Genomic DNA, 20482 nt, shown 5'->3' on the forward strand with positions numbered 1-20482 from the left:
TGTACAGCATGTTCACACATCTTTGTTACTGTGCCACCAATAACCTATTGTCCTAAATGTTCTATGATCTTTGATTATATTATTGTAACTAATAATAAAGATATGGATTACTAATTCAATAATATATCAAGTTGAATAGTTGATTGAGTTCCGGAAAACATATAAAAGAACAATGGTTTCTGAAGATGAAAACTATTTTCCGTCACTCCTCTCTTATACATAATTATATATTGTAGATATAGAAGTAACAAGCGAGTAACAAGCAAGTCATCGACAAGAATAAATATATAAGCTCGATATAGCGGTTCATATATAAAAACCGTATTAGTAATTGTATTACCAATTGTATCAATTATTGTCTTCGATTATTAATAGATTATCCGGTTGACGTTTCTCGCACTTCCCGACTAATTAATATAATTAAAGACTACTTAATACAACAACAGTTTAGTCCTTTATAAAAAAGTACTGTTACCATTAATATATATCAAATTATATAATTAATTGAATTTCAGAAGCATATAAAAGGACAAAATATTCCAGAAGATAACTCATATTTTAGAATTTTTCTTTCATGTATGATTTATATAATACATATGACAACAAAAAAACATCAATAAGCACATTGAATATCACCAGACATCTGTGGTTTCCACCGGTGAACACATTAGATATTTTTAGTTTATATGCCTTTCTTATTTTTTTCTGGTCGTACGTACTGTATAAAAATATACATAGGTATAAAAGTGGAAAACATATCGTCTTATATCTTGTTCTTTTCTTTCTTTTAAAAACTTTTCTTTTCTTTTATACATCTAAACACCAATATAACATTGTTGTCATTCTAAAGTCTTTAATTAATGAAAAAAAATATTTAATATACCATGGTTATGATAATAATTCCAAAAAAATAATAATTGTTTTAATATATTGCCACTATTAAAAACTGTAAAGTAGTTATTTTACCATTTGTGATAATTATTGTGCTCGAATTACATATTCAAAAAAAAATAACTGTGCATCCTGTTACATTATTAATAAAGTCATTTACTTCCTACCTTACCATACCTTTTATATATAATAAAGAACAACTAGATCAATATTGTTGAGAATGAGCGCCTTTATTCATTGGATATATAGTAAACATTCTCAATATTATATTAAACAGATTTAGTATACAAAATTATAATAAAGTTCTTCATTTTCTTTCTCTATATATAACATAGAAGTAATAATACACAAAGATTATAAATAAGATAAAAATAATGTATGATGAAATCCTTGGCTTTATATATGTTAATATTAAGCCGTTTTCCTCTACGAACAGTAAGATATTTAATAAACAAACTCAACAACCTTTGGTGACCTCTCAACAATTATTACTCAACAATTTATCGTTTAGTGTCTGCTAAAATCTTATTGTTCTATCTATTTTATCATAGAACATTCTATTTCAACAAATATAATAAATAATAAGGTATAGAATGATAATCTCTACATGATACCAAAACAATATGAATTATATATTTTATAAGTTATCACTTCTACGTATTAAATAATACAAATTTTATATACCAAGAATATATATATAAAATAAAAAAAATGGAAAATTATTTCTAATTTCGTTATCCTGATTTTTTATTATCTTTCTGAAAAATAATTATGTGAGAAAATCTTGTACGAAAAGTTTTCTTAAATCTAATTATTAATATTTATCTAGATTTTTAATAAACTAAAGATCTATAAAGATAAAAATACTACCAATTAATGAGTATTGTCATGTTTTCATTTTCTAGAGTCTAAGCTAGTAATGGTACTGTTGAAATAGAATGTTCTATGATAAAATAGATAGAACAATAAGATTTTAGCAGACACTAAACGATAAATTGTTGAGTAATAATTGTTGAGAGGTCACCAAAAGTTGTTGAGTTTATTTATTAAATATCTTACTGTTCGTAGAGGAAAATGGCTGAATGTTAACATATATAAAGCCAAGGATTTCATCATACATTATTTTTATCTTATTTACAATCTTTCTATATTATTATTTCTATGTTGTATATAGAGAAAGAAAGTGAAGAACTTTATTATAATTTTGTATACTAAATCTGTTTAATATAATATTGAGAATGTTTACTATATATCCAATGAATAAAGGCGCTCATTCCCAACAGGTACCAAGATGGACAATGCCTTTATCATTTAAATTAAGCAGTAAAATTAATATTTTTAGAACAAATCTAAATAATTAATCCAATATAAAATATTGTCATTAGAAGAACAACCATTTAGCTTAACAAAAAAGTAAATAAAATTAAAAAAAAAACAAGAGATTTTGTTGAAATATAATTATTAGAGCTATGTTTGATAATCTAAATTCATCGTACTAAGTGATTAAAAATCATGAAAAAGATTACAAGATTAATAATTCTCATACGGCTTGGATTGCGTTGATTAGCAAACAAAATACAACATCGAGAAACGATTGGTATTTTGATACTGGTTGTACCCAGCACATATCTCACGACCGTTCAATGTTTTGCGAGTTAGTTGAAGGAGATGAGAATGAGTTTGGGGTTATCGAAGGCATTGGAGGTAAAACTGCTATTAAAGGTATTGGTACAGTACAACTAGGACATGTCACATTATACAATGTGGCATATGTTCCTGATGGCAACGTAAACTTGATTTCTGTCAAAATGGCTTCTTCTAAATCAAACATGAAATTTATATTTGACAAAACAAAGGTATATACAATTAAAAATAATAAAATTACTCAAGTTGGTGAAATGAGAAATCAACTTTATGTTTTTATGCCCAACAATAAAGAAACAAAAACGATGAACAAACCACTTGATTATGCTTTTATTTCGTATGACCATTCTGTTTTGCCATCTCCAAAGGCAAATATTCCAGATGCCATTAAATGGCATGCTAGAGTAGGACATCCAGGTTTAGCTAATTATAATCGATTGGCAAATCGAATTGACTTGCCCATTATGGAAGCTGATAAACACTCGTTGTGTCCCACTTGTTCCCTTTCAAAAGGGGTGATGAAAAAAGGAAAAATTTCTGACACACAATATACGAGCCCTTTACAGCTGCTACAAGTTGACATTTGTGGTCAATTTAGGTATACTAATTTTTCTGATAGTAAATATTTTTTGACTATCCGGGATGCCTACTCAAGATATTATTCCGTAATTCATTTAGCATCGAAATCAGCTGCATGTGATAAGCTGATTGAATGGATCTTAGAAACTGAGAATCATTTCAAGTCAAGAGGGGGATTTAAGGTGGGTGCCATTCGCACAGATAATGGACGTGAATTTATGTCTAGTAAATTTCATAATTTCTGTAAAAGCAATGGAATTTCCCATCAATTAACTGTTCCATACAATAGTTTTCAAAATGGAGCAGTTGAGAGATCTCATCGCTCGATTGAAGAAAAAACAAGATGCCTTTTAATCGGAGGCAAGGTACCTCCTTCTATGTGGACAGAGGCTGTAAGTACTGCTGTATATCTCTTAAATAGGTTACCAGTATCTAATAAAAATTATTCTATCCCTTACTGTCTCTGGAACAATATTCAAACAGAAAATCTAGATTTATCACATCTACGTATATTTGGATGTGCTGCATATGCTACATTACCTCATCAATTACGTGACGGGAAATTTGCTCCTACTAGTGTAAAATGTGTGTTTGTTGGATATGACTCCAAACACAAAGCATACCGTCTCTATCATCCTCCTTCTAAGAAAATTTTTGTATCAAACCAAGTTCGCTTTGATGAACTTGATTTCCCACTTGCAGGTACCAAAGAAGTTGAAGTGGCTCATACATTTGCCACTGGTACTTTAGGTGGTGTCCCAGTTTATCCTTCATCTACTGATATTTTCAAAACTTCATCTTCTGAAATACAAACGTCAAATTATTATCCTGAAACTACTGATTATCCTATATATGAAAACAACTTAGAAAATGAATTAACCACCATACATGGTGATGAGGTTCTAGATCAAGGTACTAGTCGATACTCCACTCCGTATCTATCATCTGTTGATTCTGATTCTTTTATGTCCAGAGTTGATTCATCTGACAATGATAAGCACGAATATGACTCTTCTTCCCCTGATGAATATGAACTACCATCTACTTCCTTCTCTTCTTCTCCTATTTCTACGACTTCTGACTGTGAAAATTTTACTTTCAACAACCTTGATTCATCCTCTATAAACAATGAGTCAACCGCCTCATTCTCCTCACATAATTCTAATCAAATAAACAAGAAGGAAGCAGAAGAACTATCATCAATTGCTTCATCCTCTGATACTGACTCTTCAACTACTCCAACAGCTGTTCCAGTAACTACTCAACAATTAACATCTACCATTGATGATACCCACTCCGACACATCTTCTCCTAATCTACAATCCAAATCCTTATCAACTGATAATTCACCGGTTTATAACTTAGAAGACTTAGATCCCCATAAACCATTAAAAAATAGTAAAATTGAATTAGCTGACAATATTTCCGCCCCTATCACCACACATGTTAGCAAGTTGAATGGCCAAACATCCTCAATTGTTAATCATAACAAGTTAGGTCCTATTCCTGCTTCTGAATTCTACTTAAATCATCAAATTGAGAAACACCATCCAAAGTGGGATTCTAATCCAATTAGTCCTGGTAAAATTGGTACCCCTGCTGTTGAGGCTGTTAATATTGACTCCGGCAGTTTTGTTCCTATGAACTCCATGGATGGTCTCACCCAACTCATTAGAACACCGGTATTCCCTTCTTCTCAATCATCTGGCTCTGATGATAACTCTTCACATCACATAGCCTTGACTGCGTTGGTACATGGCATGTCCTTTACGTCTACCACTACTTCTGTCCCAAATACATTCAACCAGGCAATGAGTTCATCAGATAAAGATAAATGGTATCAAGCCTGTCTGAAAGAACTTCAAGCTTTTAAAGATCATGATACATATAGGTTGACTCCTCTCCCTCCTGGTCGTCGTGCCTTGGGGTCTCGTTGGGTGTTTAACATTAAGGACGGAAATCGGTTTAAAGCTCGTTTAGTGGCTCAAGGACACACTCAAAAAGCTGGCATCGACTATCAAGAAACCTTTGCTCCTGTGGTGCGGTATGATTCTGTCCGTATCTTTCTTGCTATCTCTGCTCTCCTTAATCTCCGTGTTCACCAAATGGATGTAGACACTGCCTTCTTAAATTCCAAAATGGAAGAGCCGGTTTACGTTCGTCAACCTCCAGGTTTTGTTGATCCTGTGCATCCCAATCACGTGTGGCAGCTTTACGGGGGTATGTACGGATTAAAGCAAGCCCCACTACTATGGAACACGCATATTCATAAAACATTATCTAGGAGAGGATTTACTCGTCATGATGGAGAATATGGTATTTATTTTAAAAATGTAGACAACTTTAAAGTATTGATTGCACTTTATGTTGATGACCTTTTAATTGCTGCTCCAAATAAAGATATTATGAACTCTGTGAAAGCAGGGTTAAACGAAACTTATTCCATGAAAGATCTTGGCCCTGTTTCTAAATTTTTGGGAATGAATGTTTACCAAGATAACCTGAACAATATAACCATCTCAATGGAGGACTATATTACCAAAGCTGCTCAGAGCTGTCAAATAGACTTAAATAAAAATGTGGAATTTCCATTATCTAACACAGCCAATTACTTTGACACAGAATCTCCAGCAATTGCCAATATCACTGAATACCAAAGTATTGTAGGCCAGTTGCTATTTGTTAGCAACGTTGGACGGCCTGATGTAGCTCACTCTGTTCAACTACTATCACGGTTCCTCAAAGATCCTAGAGAGGTGCATTTAAAAGGTGCTTACAGAGTTATGCAATATTTATATAAAACCAAAAAACTAGGATTGTCTTATAATACAAGATCCAATAAATATCTTGAAGGATTCTCAGATGCATCTCATGGAAATAAGAATGATTTGAAACATGCAACTGGTGGGTTTATTATAAAACTTGCTGGTGGAGTGGTTACATGGTCTTCCAAGAAAATTACAAGCGCAGTTTGTCTATCATCTACTGATGCAGAATACATTTCTGCTAGCAACACAAGCAGGGAATTAATTTGGATAAAAAATATGTTGAATCACATGAAAATAGATGTAAACGAAGTTAAATTATGGATAGACAATGAACCTGCCATTCACGTAGCTAAAAACCCTGTCTTACACTCAAAAATGAAACATGTTAACCTTCACTATCATTTCATCAGACACCAAGTAGAGTCTGGTATTATTGAAATTGGTCACATAAATACAACTGAACAAATTGCTGATATAATGACAAAAGTTTTACCAAGACCTGCCTTTATAAAAGTCCGAGATTTATTCATGAAGAAAATAGAACAGGAATTTAGCTTACGGGGGTGTGTTGAAATATAATTATTAGAGCTATGTTTGATAATCTAAATTCATCGTACTAAGTGATTAAAAGTTATGAAAATTTATAGTAAAGAAGATTCAAAGATAAAATGAGTATACTGTATAATATTGTATCTTGTATATTACTTATATAGAAAGAAAAGGACTAAGCAATAAAATAACAATTTATAGTACCACTAACTTCCTACTATAAATAATAATAGAACTTATAATACCACCAATATCCTATTGTAAGTTACATTATCTTATTATATTAGTTTAAAATGAACTCGACTAGAATTTTTGATTCTGAAGCCTTGCGTCAACAGATTTAAATACAGCAAAATATAGAAATTTGTGATTTATTTTTTGGGCAACCTAAATATCAATAAATTTGAAATAAGAGTATTTTGAATATATATTTTCGCTTGTTAAAGCAAAATAAAAACACATATAAAAATATATAAAAAATATAACACTACAATTTATCAATCAATAAAATTATATACTGTCTTAAAAAAATGGTTTGATAACTTCTTCAACATAGTCCCAGAACACTAGATCGGTACCGTTCTTCAACCCGGCCTTAACATCTTCACGAGGATCATGAATTTCACCAAATGGACAAATATAAGCACCCTGATCTTTAGAATCCAAACCTGAGTACAAAGCACCATACAATTCTGTGTAGGAACCATATTTAGCATCCCACATTAGTTTACTGAAAACAGTCTTTCTAATCCAACTCCAATCCCTCTGTAAATTGGTATTCAAATTACCTGGATAACATGAAGTAGAAACACATCCGATTTCATCAACCAAGTTCTTGTTCCTAGTAGCCCAAGCTTTAGCCTGGAAGATATTACCACATTTACTTTGACCGTATAGTGCAAGAGCAGATGGTCTTTTTTTGATAGGGACACCCTTAAAAGTTGGATGTTCCCAGAAGATACCATAATCCTTTGGACCCAATAAATGTGCACCAGAGGACACCCAAACGATTCTCTTTAAATCAGAATCATTTTTTAAGAATAGAGGATCTAGAAAATGTTGTAACAATTGTGGACCTAAAACGTTAGTTTGAAACATTAATTCATAGCCTTGTTCGGAAGTTAAATCAGTAGCTGAAGCCATTAGACCAGCGTTGTGAATAATGATACTGAGTGGTTTATCCTTAAGGACATTTTCAATTTTCTTAGAAACAGCTTTAATTAAAGATAAATCTGAATAATCACAACCACTCACAACGTAAAGGTTCCCTTTAGAGCCAGAGATTTCCTTCATAACAGAATCACGAGCAGTGTTACCCCTACCTTCATTTCGTACGACCATAATAACATCACAATTTTTTTTATATAATGCCTTTGTAGTTTCCAAACCAATACCTGAGTTGGAGCCTGTAACAAGTGCTGTTTTGCCAGTCAAATCTGGATAGTCATCTGGTGTGAAAATTGGTTTATTAGGACGAAACCCATAATATATTTCACATAGTGATTTCATTTTGCTATATGATGGAGATGGTTCAGTTGGTTTAAGCATCTTTATTTATGTTTGTTGATATATTTTGTATAATCTGATAATAGTTGGTGGTTTGTTTCTTTTTTTTTTCCTTTTTTAATTTGCTATTTACTTTTGAAAAAAAGTTTAAAACTTGAGACGAGATCAGGCTAACCATTTCATAATTCCAAATGTTTAATTAAATCTCCCTTTATATATTAATAAACAAATGAATTTGAAGGGACACCGATAAGGCACGATCATGATAAGCTTATTGCAGTCTCAATCTTAAAATGTCACGATACCCAGAACAAAAAAAATATATATATATAGGAGAGAATAACTTTAAATCACCATCTAAAAATTTACCAAATCTTTCCACGGCAGCCAGTTCCACGGGAAAAAAACCTCCGTAGAATATCGGATTCATTGTTTCTTTTTCTTTTTCTTTTTCTTTTTTTTTTTCCTTTTTGTATTATCCTGGACAAAAAAGATCTTTAAAAAAGTTTATTCCAAATTTTTGGAATCAAAAAGTTCCAAGAACAGAAAATAAGGAATCTCATTGCACTCAGCATACATGAAACTCTTTTTTTTTTTTTTTTTATTTTTTTTTTTTTAAAGAAATGATTCGCAAAACTTACACTTTTCTTCCCTCTCTCCTTTTCTTTTTTGGCAAATAAAAAAAAAATACTATGTGAAAGAGGAGGAGGCCGAAGAGTACTATTATTTTCTTTTCCTTTTCCTTTTTCTTTTTCTTTTGCACAGAAGACAATTCACAAAAAACATATTAATGAACAGGAAAGACAATTGAGATTAAATTCAACCAACAAAACCATTTGTTGTTACTATTGTTACTATTATTATTATTTTCATCTCCATCAATTTACATTTTCACATAAATGTAAATTAATAACCGCTGAACAATTTTTTCTATCGAGCAAGATGACTCTAGTAAAGAAAAACAAAACATAATAAATTTACCTTTTCACTCTTTTTCAACATGCTACCTACTCCCCCCCTCCCAGTGTAGTAAAGACACGGTACTAATTTTCATCAATTGTGTTTGAAGTAAACAGTTCTGTACTATTACTATTATTTGAGCTCATTTAAACAACTTCATAATAAAACCCAACCCTATTAAGATGCTTGTAGTAACCGCTTAAATTTTAATATATATTTTTATTCTTGTCTTTTTTTATCAATCATATAATATTGATACCAAATCAACCTTCATCTTCACTTCCATCGTTCTATTACAAAAAGAAAAAAAAAGTGATACATATAAACTGATATTAGAAATAAAAAATTTTTCTATATTTTTGAAGATTTTTACAGAAAAATGAGTGTATAGGGTAAAACAAGTTATTGTTTGAGTTACCTTGATATAATGTATTCAGTCTAAATATCATATATAAAATTCGGGTAAATAAATGATTCCAAAATGGTTCCTAGATAGTTTCCACACACCACCACTTCAAACAACAACTATTGCAATTAGAGAAAATCCAGACTGTTATTGCCTACCAATTCTTTTTCATGTGTCAATAAGTAAATCATGCATCCTATTTTTAATTTTTTATGTTTTTGTAATCACTTTGTATCACTGCTATTAAGTCACGAGCGTTTCTACCCCTCTACAAGTCATCATACATCTGGAAAACTGTCTAAAATTCTTTTTTTTTTTTTCTCTGCAGGATATATAAATTCCGAACGCGGCTTACCACGGAATATTATACGCTGTAAATTTCGACTGCACCCTGTGTAAAAATTCAGTCTCTTAAAGTTTCTTTTCCTAATTTCCATTTTCTGCTGCGGTGTTAGGATGTTTGCACCGCCAACCAATAAGAGATTCCAGTTTTCCCAGCCAAAAAAAAGGAAAGAAAGAACGAGAAGACTCTTGGTGTTTTGTGAAAGCAAAAACACAAAACAGAGAAGGGAAGGAGAGAGAAGTTCAATTTCAACAATTGCGAGAGAGCAAGTGAGAGGGGAGAATGTCTAATAATCTCTTTCCTTCTTTGATGTGCAAAAATGATCAATCATATTGGATATTAGTAGTTCTCCCAATCCAAACTAATTCTACGTCTTTTAGTAGATATCTTTTCTCTCCTCCCCCTTCCTCTCCCATCTATCAGGTTTTCTCTTATCTTCTTGATTATTTAATTTTATGAATTTTTTTTTTCTTTGTTTTCTACATCAAAGGTCTTGCCTAGCTCATAAAGCAAGTTTAAAACATATACAGGCGTCAGATATTTTAGAAAAAAAAGAGACTAGTTGATTAATCAAGAAAAAAATTACAAGGTTACTTTTTTTTTTTTTTCTCCTTCTCTTATATACGTCAAAAATAGTTAATTAACTTAAAGTTGTGAATAAGTGTTTAGCTTTCAAGATATTGTTAAATAAAGGGAAAAAACATAGACTAAAAGAGAGAATTTTTTTTATTAATCTTATTTCCCTCTAATCAATAGCTTCTTTTTTAAAATATAAGTGCTAAAGCTGTCAAAAAGGGAAGGTTTAAATATAAAAAAAACTAACTAACAAACAAACGAAAAAGAGGTAATAAATATAAATATAAATATAGCCAATCGCAATGATTTCAAAATTAACTAATCAACCATCTGTTTTATCCTCTTCACAAATGATATTGCGTTTTGCAACCACTCAAGTAAAATCGAACCTTGGTAGACAAGGATTACCAAGAATCGGTGCCACAAGAAATTATGCCACTTTAAAAGAAGTAGAGACCAGATTGAAATCTATTAAAAACATCGAAAAGATTACTAAGACTATGAAAATTGTTGCATCAACAAGATTATCCAAGGCAGAAAAGGCCAATGTCACTGCTTCCTTACTTAGTGAGGCTGATAAACAGTTCTTCCAAAACGCTGAAACCACCAATCATGCAAAATCAAATGAAGAAACTGCTGCTTCTGATAAAGTCAATAAAGAATTAATTATTGCTATTACGTCTGATAAGGGGCTATGTGGTGCCATCCATTCCTCATTGGCTCGTAGTGTAAGGTCTTATTTAAATAGCATAAACCACCAATGTGATGTTGTTGCCATTGGTGATAAAATTAAAATGCAACTGTTAAGATCTCATCCAGAGAACGTTAAGTTAGCCTTCAGTGGTATTGGTAAAGATGCTCCAACTTTCCAAGAATCTGCCTTGATCTCTGAAAAGATCATAAATACTTTGGATGTTGATACTCAATATGACAAAATCTCCATCTTCTTCAATGATCCAGTCAGTTCTTTAGCCTTTGAATCCACTTCTAAACCAATATTTAACTCCTCTATGATTGCACAATCTCCAGGTTTAGGTAAGTTTGACATTCCCCAAGATGAAGATGTTGCTAACGATCTATTCCAATACAGTTTCACAAACCAAATCTTAACTGCTATGGCTAAAGGTTATGCTGCTGAAATCTCTGCTAGAAGAAATGCAATGGATAACGCCTCCAAGAATGCTGGTGATATGATCAGTAAATACTCTATTCTTTACAACAGAACTAGACAAGCCGTCATCACTAACGAATTGGTCGATATTATTACTGGTGCCTCAAGTTTAGATTAGTTACATGATTCTAGAGAAAAACAAAGAAAGAAAGAGTGAAAAAAAAGAGAAAAAGAAAAAGAATAAGAAAAAACATCCTTACTTTCTATTTTTAATTATATTATTATTATTCTTACTTACCATTTTTTATTTGAAGAATAAAAAATATTTTTGTACTTCCAAACGTCCATTTTTTTATTTTTAATTCTAATTTATTCCCTCTTATTAAATCTATTTGTCTATAAGTAAATAAATTCTATTTAATTCCTCCTTTCTTTCTATATACGTATGCATCTGTACATAAATATATAGGTAGATATAAAATCAATATTCATTTTTATTTAAAAATATTATATATGTGATTATTTCTCTTCTTTTCTCATGTTTTAAGTTATTCTTTATCTCTCTCTCTCTCTTTTTTTCCTTTTAAGCTTTTTTTCAAAAATGTTTCATATCCAAGTTATATTTTGTTATTTTCTCTTTTTGTGACGTAAGTAACTGGTAATTCTGACACCTTCATTTAAATCAGCAATGAATAAAAAGAAAATTTATAAATCACAAAACAAATAAGAAACAGTGATGATGTTCCATTATAGATGAAACAAAAAATAAACTAGTCGAAAAAAAAAAAAGCAGACCCTTAATGGTTGATATGAGTTCACCAAAATATAAACCTATACAAATATATAAAAAGGAAGACTGACATCTTCTCTTTTTTCCCTCCCACCCACTTCTTGAATATTTTCTTTTTAATATAATATACAATCTACGAATCAACAACACAAGAGATATCAATATAATTAAATAAAACAGATTGCAAAAAAGAAAGGAAGAAATAAAGAATTTAATTCCAAAAAATAACAACAACAACAATACATTCTAATATGAGTGTGACATTACTATGGTATTTTCTTAAAAGAAGTCCTAAATTTATTATTATTATCCTAAATTTTATTACCATATTTTTGACTTTTTTCTTATTAACTGGGTGCTATAACGAACAAAATAAAAACACATTTCTTGTTAAGTATCAATTCAATAAACACTCATCATTTTTCCCTATAATTAAACAGTCCTATGACAATACTAATAGTAACAAAACGCAGGGACTTGAAAATATTGTAATCAGGTCTGGTTACATGGGTATCTGCATTGACAATATTCCAAATAATTATAATTTACACAATCAACCATTAAAATCCACATGTTATCCAAGAAAAAATATATCAGATGTTTCATTCTACAATGACTTAATGATTAAAATATCAAGTGTCAATTCACAAAACTCATCGGTATCAACTGATAAAACAAATTTAAACATTTTAAAATTAGCTCAAATAACTTCAGTAAACATAATTCATCCCTATATTTTAGGTGCAACAATAATTCTATCACTCATCCACTTCCTACTTTTATTCTATTTAATGATTCCTCATGTACCCTTGAAAAAATATATCAATAAACCGATGTTTTTGTTAAGCCTCATTATGACTCTACTTTGGGGGATAGGTGCTACTTGGACTCATATTGCTGTTCATTCAGCTTTTGATTTTATCCCTGAAGCAAGTATGAATATTATTAAAGTAAAGAAAGGTAAAAAAGCTGCTTTAATGTCTTGGTTTTCTTTTTCTTTTTTGCTACTTATATCCTGTATTCTGTTTGCTAATGAATGGAAAAACAGTCAAGATTCAGAAAATGAAAATGCACATGAAAGTGATAAAGAAAATATTTATAATTATCATTATTACTCCTCTGACGGTTCTTCTTTTGGTACAAAAGTATGATTGTTCAGATGAAGGTTCCTTTTTCATAAACCATATTTACTCCGTTTAACATCTTTCTCTTTTTTCCTTTTTTCTTCCTCTACAAATTTTTTCCTATATTAATTATCTTATTATATGTTATTACACTTTATATAACCTTATCACATACGTATATTCCTTCTCTTAAAAAAAAAACAGTATTAGAATTCTTTAATAGTTGCATATTTTGTTAGGCATATCACAGGTGTACTAACCCTTGTATCATTACTTCGTATAGTGTTGTTGATTAATAACATTGTTAATTTTTTCTTTTCTTTCCTTCGAGCTTTTCTAATCCAAAAATATCAAGATTCCATAAATGTCCTGTCATTTTGTATTTTTTTTGTTTTTCCATTTTTTTTTTCTTCCTTTGTTTTTATTGTTTATAAGAATTAGACAAAGTATACAACTGTTCTCGAGGAAAATCGTTTATAAATAGAATGACAGAAAAGTTTTAACGGATAAACAGAAGATATTGAATCTTTCTACTACTCATTAATCTTATTGCTATTTATACTGTTGTTATGAATGTTTTTAAAAACAACAACCTCAATTATCTTTATTAGTTTTCAGTAGCTATTTCGATAAAAAAATACATTTAAGTTTAATCTACAATAGAATTATTACTCTCCAAACTATTCTATCAAATAGATTATTTGCCACGAAGGTATGTCACTTGATTCAGTTGTCTATTTTATCCTTTCCAGATTATTCATCTACCTGTTTCGTCTGATACGTATTATACTTTATCCATTTGCCAAGCTAGGATCATGGCTTTGCGGTGATTATTTAGTCAAACTAGATAGGAGACATAGAATTAGGGAAGATTTCTATATTATTCCAACTTTTTTCAAATATGTGTTCCAATACATTTGGGCTGTAAGAATTCATAAGTTTCAAAATTGGTATATCTTTGTCGATCAAGTGAAGAACCAAGGTGATAACCTTGCTGTTCGTTATACTAGGGCACTTCCAACTAAAGGTGAATTTGAACTGGAATCCTACACATATAAAGAATTATACAACATTGTATTAAGACTATCCTATATTCTAATAAATACGTATGATGTTAGGCCTGGTGACCACATCGGGATTGATTGCACTAATAAACCATTATTCATCTTCTTATGGTTTTCATTATGGAATATTGGTGCTGTCCCAGCATTCCTGAATTATAATACCATGGGAAAACCATTAGTTCATTCGTTGAAAATATCTAATATTGCTCAGGTGTTTATCGACCCAGATGCATCTGAACCAATTAATCAGTCTGAAGAAGAGATTAAAAATGCATTACCAAATTTAATCTTAAACTATTTGGATGAAAAGAGTCTATATGATATTATAATGAATCCAAACTCTCCTGAATTTCTACAAGATGACAATATTAGATCACCAAGGGATTTAACAGATTTTAAACCTTCAATGCTGATATACACATCTGGTACAACAGGTTTACCAAAAGCTGCCATTATGTCATGGAGAAAATCTTCTGTAGGTTGCAAACTATTTGGTCATGTGCTACACATGAATCCTGATAGTATTGTCTTTACTGGTATGCCGTTATTTCATTCCACTGCCGCTTTGTTAGGTGCATGTGCCATCCTTTCGCAAGGTGGTTGTATTGCATTAGCTAGTAAGTTCTCTGCTACAAATTTTTGGAAACAAGCATACCTAACAGAGGCAACTCATGTCCAATATGTCGGTGAAGTTTGTAGATATTTATTACATACACCTAGGTCAAAGTATGAATCTATACATCGTGTTAAGGTCGCTTATGGGAACGGTTTAAGAAGTGATATTTGGCAAAATTTTCGTAAGAGGTTTAACATTGAAGTTATTGGCGAATTCTATGCAGCCACTGAGGCACCATTTGCAACCACCTCTTTCCAAAGAGGTGATTTCGGTGTTGGTGCATGTAGAAACTATGGTACTATTATCCAATTTTTTCTTCAATATCAACAAACATTGGTTAAAGTAGAAAAGAATGATGACTCTGTAATTTATCGAAATGAAAAAGGATTTTGTGAAGTTGCTGATGTTAATGAGCCTGGTGAAATGTTAATGAGAATTTTTTTCCCCAAGAAACCAGAAACATCATTCCAAGGATATTTAGGGAACGCTAAAGAGACAAGATCTAAGGTTATTAGAAATGTTTTCAGAGAAGGTGATGCTTGGTATAGATGTGGTGATCTTTTAAGAGAAGACAAGTATGGATTATGGTATTTCCTTGACAGAATGGGTGATACTTTTAGATGGAAATCAGAAAACGTTTCCACTACAGAAGTAGAAGACCAGCTTGCAGCAAGTAATGAAAAAGAAATAAAACATGTAACAGTTGTAGGCATTAAGATCCCTAATTATGAAGGTAGAGCTGGGTTTGCAGTTATTCAGTTGGATAAAGATGTATCCTCTTTATCTACTGAAGAAAAAACTCTGCTTTTAAATAAATCATTAGAATATTTAAAACATTCACTACCTAAATATGCCCTGCCAATTTTAGTCAAATTTGTTAACAAGATTGAAATGACAAATAACCATAAGGTTATAAAAAAAATTTATAGGGACCAAAAATTACCTAACGGCGAATCAGGTAATGACAAATTATTTTGGTTAAAAAATTATAACGAATATAAACAACTTACCTCAGAAGATTGGAATGATATACAAGAAGAGCGTGTTAAATTATGATTCATTTTAACAAAAGAGTTTGGACTTTTGTATATATAGAAAAAAAAAGAAGACATTAAGTAACAAACACAAATATGACATTAATTATCGATAAAAATTTCAAATATTATATTTAATCTTATATAGCTCATTAAATAAATATTGTTTGTTCTTATTAAGCAGCCAACAGTTTTAAAATAAAAAGGAATGTAATACATGGAATCATACCTACCAAAAGGTATTCTGACGGACTAACGTTAAATTTATCAACTACTGTTGACGTATTATTGGATTCTTGTTTAAAAGAACCGCTGATATAATATTCTTCCAATAATTCATCCTTTTCCTTCCATACATTATATAACCACTCAGCAAATGCTTCTTCATCCCTTAATGGTATATTTTTCAATTCATAAGAACGAATATATATGTCCACAATATGAGGAAATTTACCTTCTAAAAATATTTGTTTCAGACTGTAATGAGATGCAGCATAAGAAGAGTTCTGCACTCCTGAGTAGCCGATGGTAACATCATACACTGCGTCTAAACTTGGTTCTAGCGTCTCTAAAGTGAATCTTAATCCGGTCACATGAGGTAATAAAAGATGTTTAAATGGTTGTTTGTTAACCTTTCTAGCATATTTGAGACTTTTACATCTTGTATCATATGTTAAATTTGTACCTTCTGGAAATAATAAGAAATTATAAGGCCAACAATTGGAATTTGTCTTTTTCTCTCTCACATCAGGATGAACCCTAGAATCCCAGTTGACCACACCATCATTATCTGTTTTTACTGGAGTGTTGCTACTAAGTGGACCCAATCCTCTTGCATTGGCATCCAGCTCTTTTAATGTATTAATTAAATTTACACGATCATGTGCCCACTTTCTATTCATAAATAAGAAATTAAAATTCGTCATACCAAATCCTAATAGAGGGATAGATTTTAAAGATTTCTTCAGCATGATATGGACTCTACCAGCCAACTCTGATGTGTAAGCAATCCACCATAGATAAATCCAATCTGTATATATTTGGTGGTTACAGATTACCACAGAATCAGGACATAAGGTTGATGAAATTCTTCCTTTTTGATGATCCATAAAGAAGACATTCTTACCGATGGTATTGTTGCATGTAGTTATTCTAACTTTAGATGGTGCAGCTACCGACAATATTGCAGTTAACATGATTAAAAAATACTTCTTCGTAAAATCCATACATTTTTGATACGATTTAGTGTTCTTCTTGAATAATATTATTGTAATAATCTGGATGAAACATAGTGCCACACAACTCTCAAGAAAGACTACCACAGATATCAATAAAATTGCTGTCTGCTTAACAGTTCGAAATAACTTTAGAGACATGGTACGAATATAATATTATTGTAAAGGATATTTTTATTGATCCACTTGGGAACGATATGGACTTGACATTGGTTGCAAGAGTAATCATATCAAAAAGGGTCTTAAAATTAGAGGCCTTTTATACTTGACATAAAGATCGCAATTTCCTGATAGCATGTGAAAATGCAAAAAAAAAAAAAAATAGACAGAAAGAAATAAAAAAAAAAAAATACTTCAGAGATGACAAAGAACGTTTTTATTTACAGAATTACTTCTACTTCTATACACATATATATAACTGTAGTTGTACGAAGTAGCTATGAGATCAGCTATCATGAAGTCTTTTCTTAGGTTTCTCCATTATAGAGGTGATGATAGTATCACAATTACCAAAAAGTTGTAAAAAATTGATTGTTGTTGTTAATGCACTATTAATTTGATTCCAAGGTTCAAGGACTCCCTTTGAAATCAAATTGTATCTATATTTTTCTCCATTTTCTGTGTTCGACTTGGGTGGAAGATACCCAATGTTTGGATCTTTTTCCTCCATAGTCCTCGAAACAAAGCTTAATACTTGATGCTTATTAATACCATATTCATTTCTTAACGCTCTCTTCATAGGCACTGAAAGGCATTTTAACACCGCATCTACACCGACTCCAACCTCGATATTTTCTTTACATTCTTTTGATGCTAATAACTTTAACACATCAGGTATTGCTTTTACCAGTGAAATACCATAACCGCCAACAAAACCACTTGTTAAACCATCACATAAGATATCATTGATAAGATGTTCCAAGAAGTTACGTCTAGCATCAATTTCAAATTCTGTAGCACCTCCCACACTCAACTTTACTGTAGTATGCAAATATTTATTTGTACTCCCATTATCCGAGAAAGCTTCGTTATATAACAATGCTTCCCCCGTACTAGCCTTAAATGATTCTATTTCCCCAAAGTATTGGTTTGCTGATACAGTACTAGGTATAATATCACTATAATCACAAGAATATATACTGCTAATTCCGTGAGGTAATTTTAAAAACTTCAAAAGAGGATAATTTTCATGAATTGAAACATTATTATTATCTCTTGGATTATATTTCATAACTATAACTCTCATTGGTTTATTGCTCCTCTTATTCTTGTTGTTATTAATGGATATTGCTGTTAGTGCTTCTCCACAACATTCGCCAGAGACTAATACTAGTAAAGACTTTCCAACTTTATTCATATAAGAAATAGAAGGAAGAATCTGCCTTGCACTATGTAGAGATCCATCACAAAGTAAAACTAGCATTGGTTTTTTTATAGAAATCAATTTTTTTTTTGATAAGTCTAGAGACCTAAGGTAAGGTTCATTAGAATTTATTATACCGGATAAAAACCTCCAACCTTTGGTCAATTCGATTTCATCCATGGTTTTCTTACCTGGAACAACCCTCACAATATCATTTGAGTATAATTTATAATCTATTCTTTCTAAAACATTTTTAATAGTCCTTGCATAAGTGGAAGAAATAGTTAAAGAATCAATGAGAGAACATATAGTTGTTGGCTCTTGAATCAAAACTTTATTTTGTGACAAAACATTAGTAACCGTTTTCAACGCTAAATTTACACCATACAAAGTGCCTTTAGAGGGATATCTGTTATATGTAGTCAAAAGATTAGATACCAAATATGGCACTAAAGGATGAAATTTACCACCACCACACTCTCTTAATAATTGTAAAATAACAATTCCTAACTTATTTTTATTTAGCAAGCTTTTGTGATCCCTATTTAAAGCATCATCCAACTCAAGTGATTTTAAGTAACGTTGAACTACATAGTCCATTCGAGTGTAATCTTTCCCGGATATTATTTGTGGTGTACCTTTATACTTATCCTTATACAGAATATTGTTATTAGAGTTGTCAGAGTTTAACAATTTGTCTAATATTTTGATATGGTACAAGATCTTATCGGTTTGCTGTTTGGAATGGTTTAATTTGTTAACTATGGTATATTTTGTCTTTAAGGATCGTTTAACGGTATGGTTAAATCCATTTTTGACTTGTAGTTTTCCCAAACGAGACCACATTGGGCTCTTCATAAGTTTTATTAATCAAACGTTTTTCCCACTGTTATAAACTATTTCTTTGAGGGTGAAAGGCCCTCCGTTTTCTATAACACCTTTTTATTGTCTTTTTATGTGATGTAATATTATTCGAGGTTGTTATATGTTTCTAAACTGTTAGTTAGGGGTTCTTTATTTCCTTATTAGATAAACACTTTAGTTTTTAGAAAATTTCTCCTAAAGAAAATGAAAAAAAAAAAAAAAAAAAACAATGAAAAATAAAATAGAGAAAGGCCTTTTTATACGTAATTTCAAAATAAAATAGACTTGTATGTTGGTCCAAAATATATTTTATAACTATCATATTTCTTTATCATATAGTAAATATAAGAGCATAAAAGATTACTCTAAAAGATTGCCGGCTTTTATACTATTCAACTCAAGAAAAAAAATTACATTAAGTATTTAATCATTTAATGAATTTCCAGCATTTGTATATATTAAAGAAAAACTAGTGAAAAGTAATAGATGTGATATTGCATAAATTAAATACAAGCATACTGGCCTCTTTAGATAAGTTATAAGTCTACAAGATTTTTATTTTAATAAATAAACTGTATATATATGTGTGTATGTATGTATGGCAAGATGCATTATTAAAAAGAAAATATTGTCCTGAAAAGACTAGATTACTATAGAATAAAAGAAACAGTGTATATTTATAAAAATATGTCGTATGCAAATATATAAAATATTATAGAGAGTAAGGAAAAATAAATATGTAATATCTGTGACAAAAATAAATGGATTATGATGAATGATGATTATCTACTGCTAAAATCCCTGCGGAAGATATAATTGATCTTGAATAATATATGCAGAAGGACACAATTTATCAGAAAACATAATTGCTGAAAAGTAGTGGTTCTTTCAGTATTCTACCAATATCTGTAATTCTACTATAACTATGTATAGGTTACGCTTGTTAATGGTATTTTTACTGAACACTTTTCAACACCTGCTATTCTGATTTATGATTTCTTTTGAAAGATCATCGTGTATTGGAGCAACAACAGCAACGATGACACTAAAGTAGTGTGG

At 30.8% G+C, this 20482-nt stretch overlaps 7 protein-coding genes across 7 annotated transcripts; 4 read left to right on the forward strand and 3 right to left on the reverse strand.

Moving 5' to 3' along the window:
- Positions 1-2534: 2534 nt before the first annotated feature.
- On the forward strand, positions 2535-6461 carry PWA37_000749 (uncharacterized protein; the record flags this gene model as incomplete). Its single annotated transcript, XM_064857413.1, has 1 exon — positions 2535-6461. The coding sequence occupies one exon, from the start codon at positions 2535-2537 to the stop codon at positions 6459-6461; it is 3927 nt and encodes a 1308-aa protein (XP_064715719.1).
- Positions 6462-6953: 492 nt separating this feature from the next.
- Positions 6954-7979, reverse strand: PWA37_000750 (uncharacterized protein; the record flags this gene model as incomplete). The annotated part of the gene is made up of 1 exon (XM_064857414.1): positions 6954-7979. The coding sequence occupies one exon, from the start codon at positions 7977-7979 to the stop codon at positions 6954-6956; it is 1026 nt and encodes a 341-aa protein (XP_064715720.1).
- A 2545-nt stretch (positions 7980-10524) lies between these two features.
- ATP3 (F1F0 ATP synthase subunit gamma) lies at positions 10525-11511 on the forward strand (the record flags this gene model as incomplete). The annotated part of the gene is made up of 1 exon (XM_064857415.1): positions 10525-11511. One exon carries the CDS (start codon positions 10525-10527, stop codon positions 11509-11511), a length of 987 nt encoding a protein of 328 aa, XP_064715721.1.
- Positions 11512-12374: 863 nt separating this feature from the next.
- Positions 12375-13274, forward strand: FIG1 (Fig1p; the record flags this gene model as incomplete). The annotated part of the gene is made up of 1 exon (XM_064857416.1): positions 12375-13274. One exon carries the CDS (start codon positions 12375-12377, stop codon positions 13272-13274), a length of 900 nt encoding a protein of 299 aa, XP_064715722.1.
- A 687-nt stretch (positions 13275-13961) lies between these two features.
- FAT1 (long-chain fatty acid transporter FAT1) lies at positions 13962-15983 on the forward strand (the record flags this gene model as incomplete). Its single annotated transcript, XM_064857417.1, has 1 exon — positions 13962-15983. One exon carries the CDS (start codon positions 13962-13964, stop codon positions 15981-15983), a length of 2022 nt encoding a protein of 673 aa, XP_064715723.1.
- A 154-nt stretch (positions 15984-16137) lies between these two features.
- Positions 16138-17337, reverse strand: CST26 (putative acyltransferase; the record flags this gene model as incomplete). The annotated part of the gene is made up of 1 exon (XM_064857418.1): positions 16138-17337. One exon carries the CDS (start codon positions 17335-17337, stop codon positions 16138-16140), a length of 1200 nt encoding a protein of 399 aa, XP_064715724.1.
- Positions 17338-17641: 304 nt separating this feature from the next.
- Positions 17642-19417, reverse strand: TCM62 (Tcm62p; the record flags this gene model as incomplete). Its single annotated transcript, XM_064857419.1, has 1 exon — positions 17642-19417. The coding sequence occupies one exon, from the start codon at positions 19415-19417 to the stop codon at positions 17642-17644; it is 1776 nt and encodes a 591-aa protein (XP_064715725.1).
- Between the last annotated feature and the right edge of the window lie 1065 nt (positions 19418-20482).

Source organism: Arxiozyma heterogenica, assembly GCF_036370985.1.
Source record: "Arxiozyma heterogenica strain weizmannii chromosome Unknown scaffold_13, whole genome shotgun sequence".
In the NCBI taxonomy this organism is placed as follows: domain Eukaryota; kingdom Fungi; phylum Ascomycota; class Saccharomycetes; order Saccharomycetales; family Saccharomycetaceae; genus Arxiozyma; species Arxiozyma heterogenica.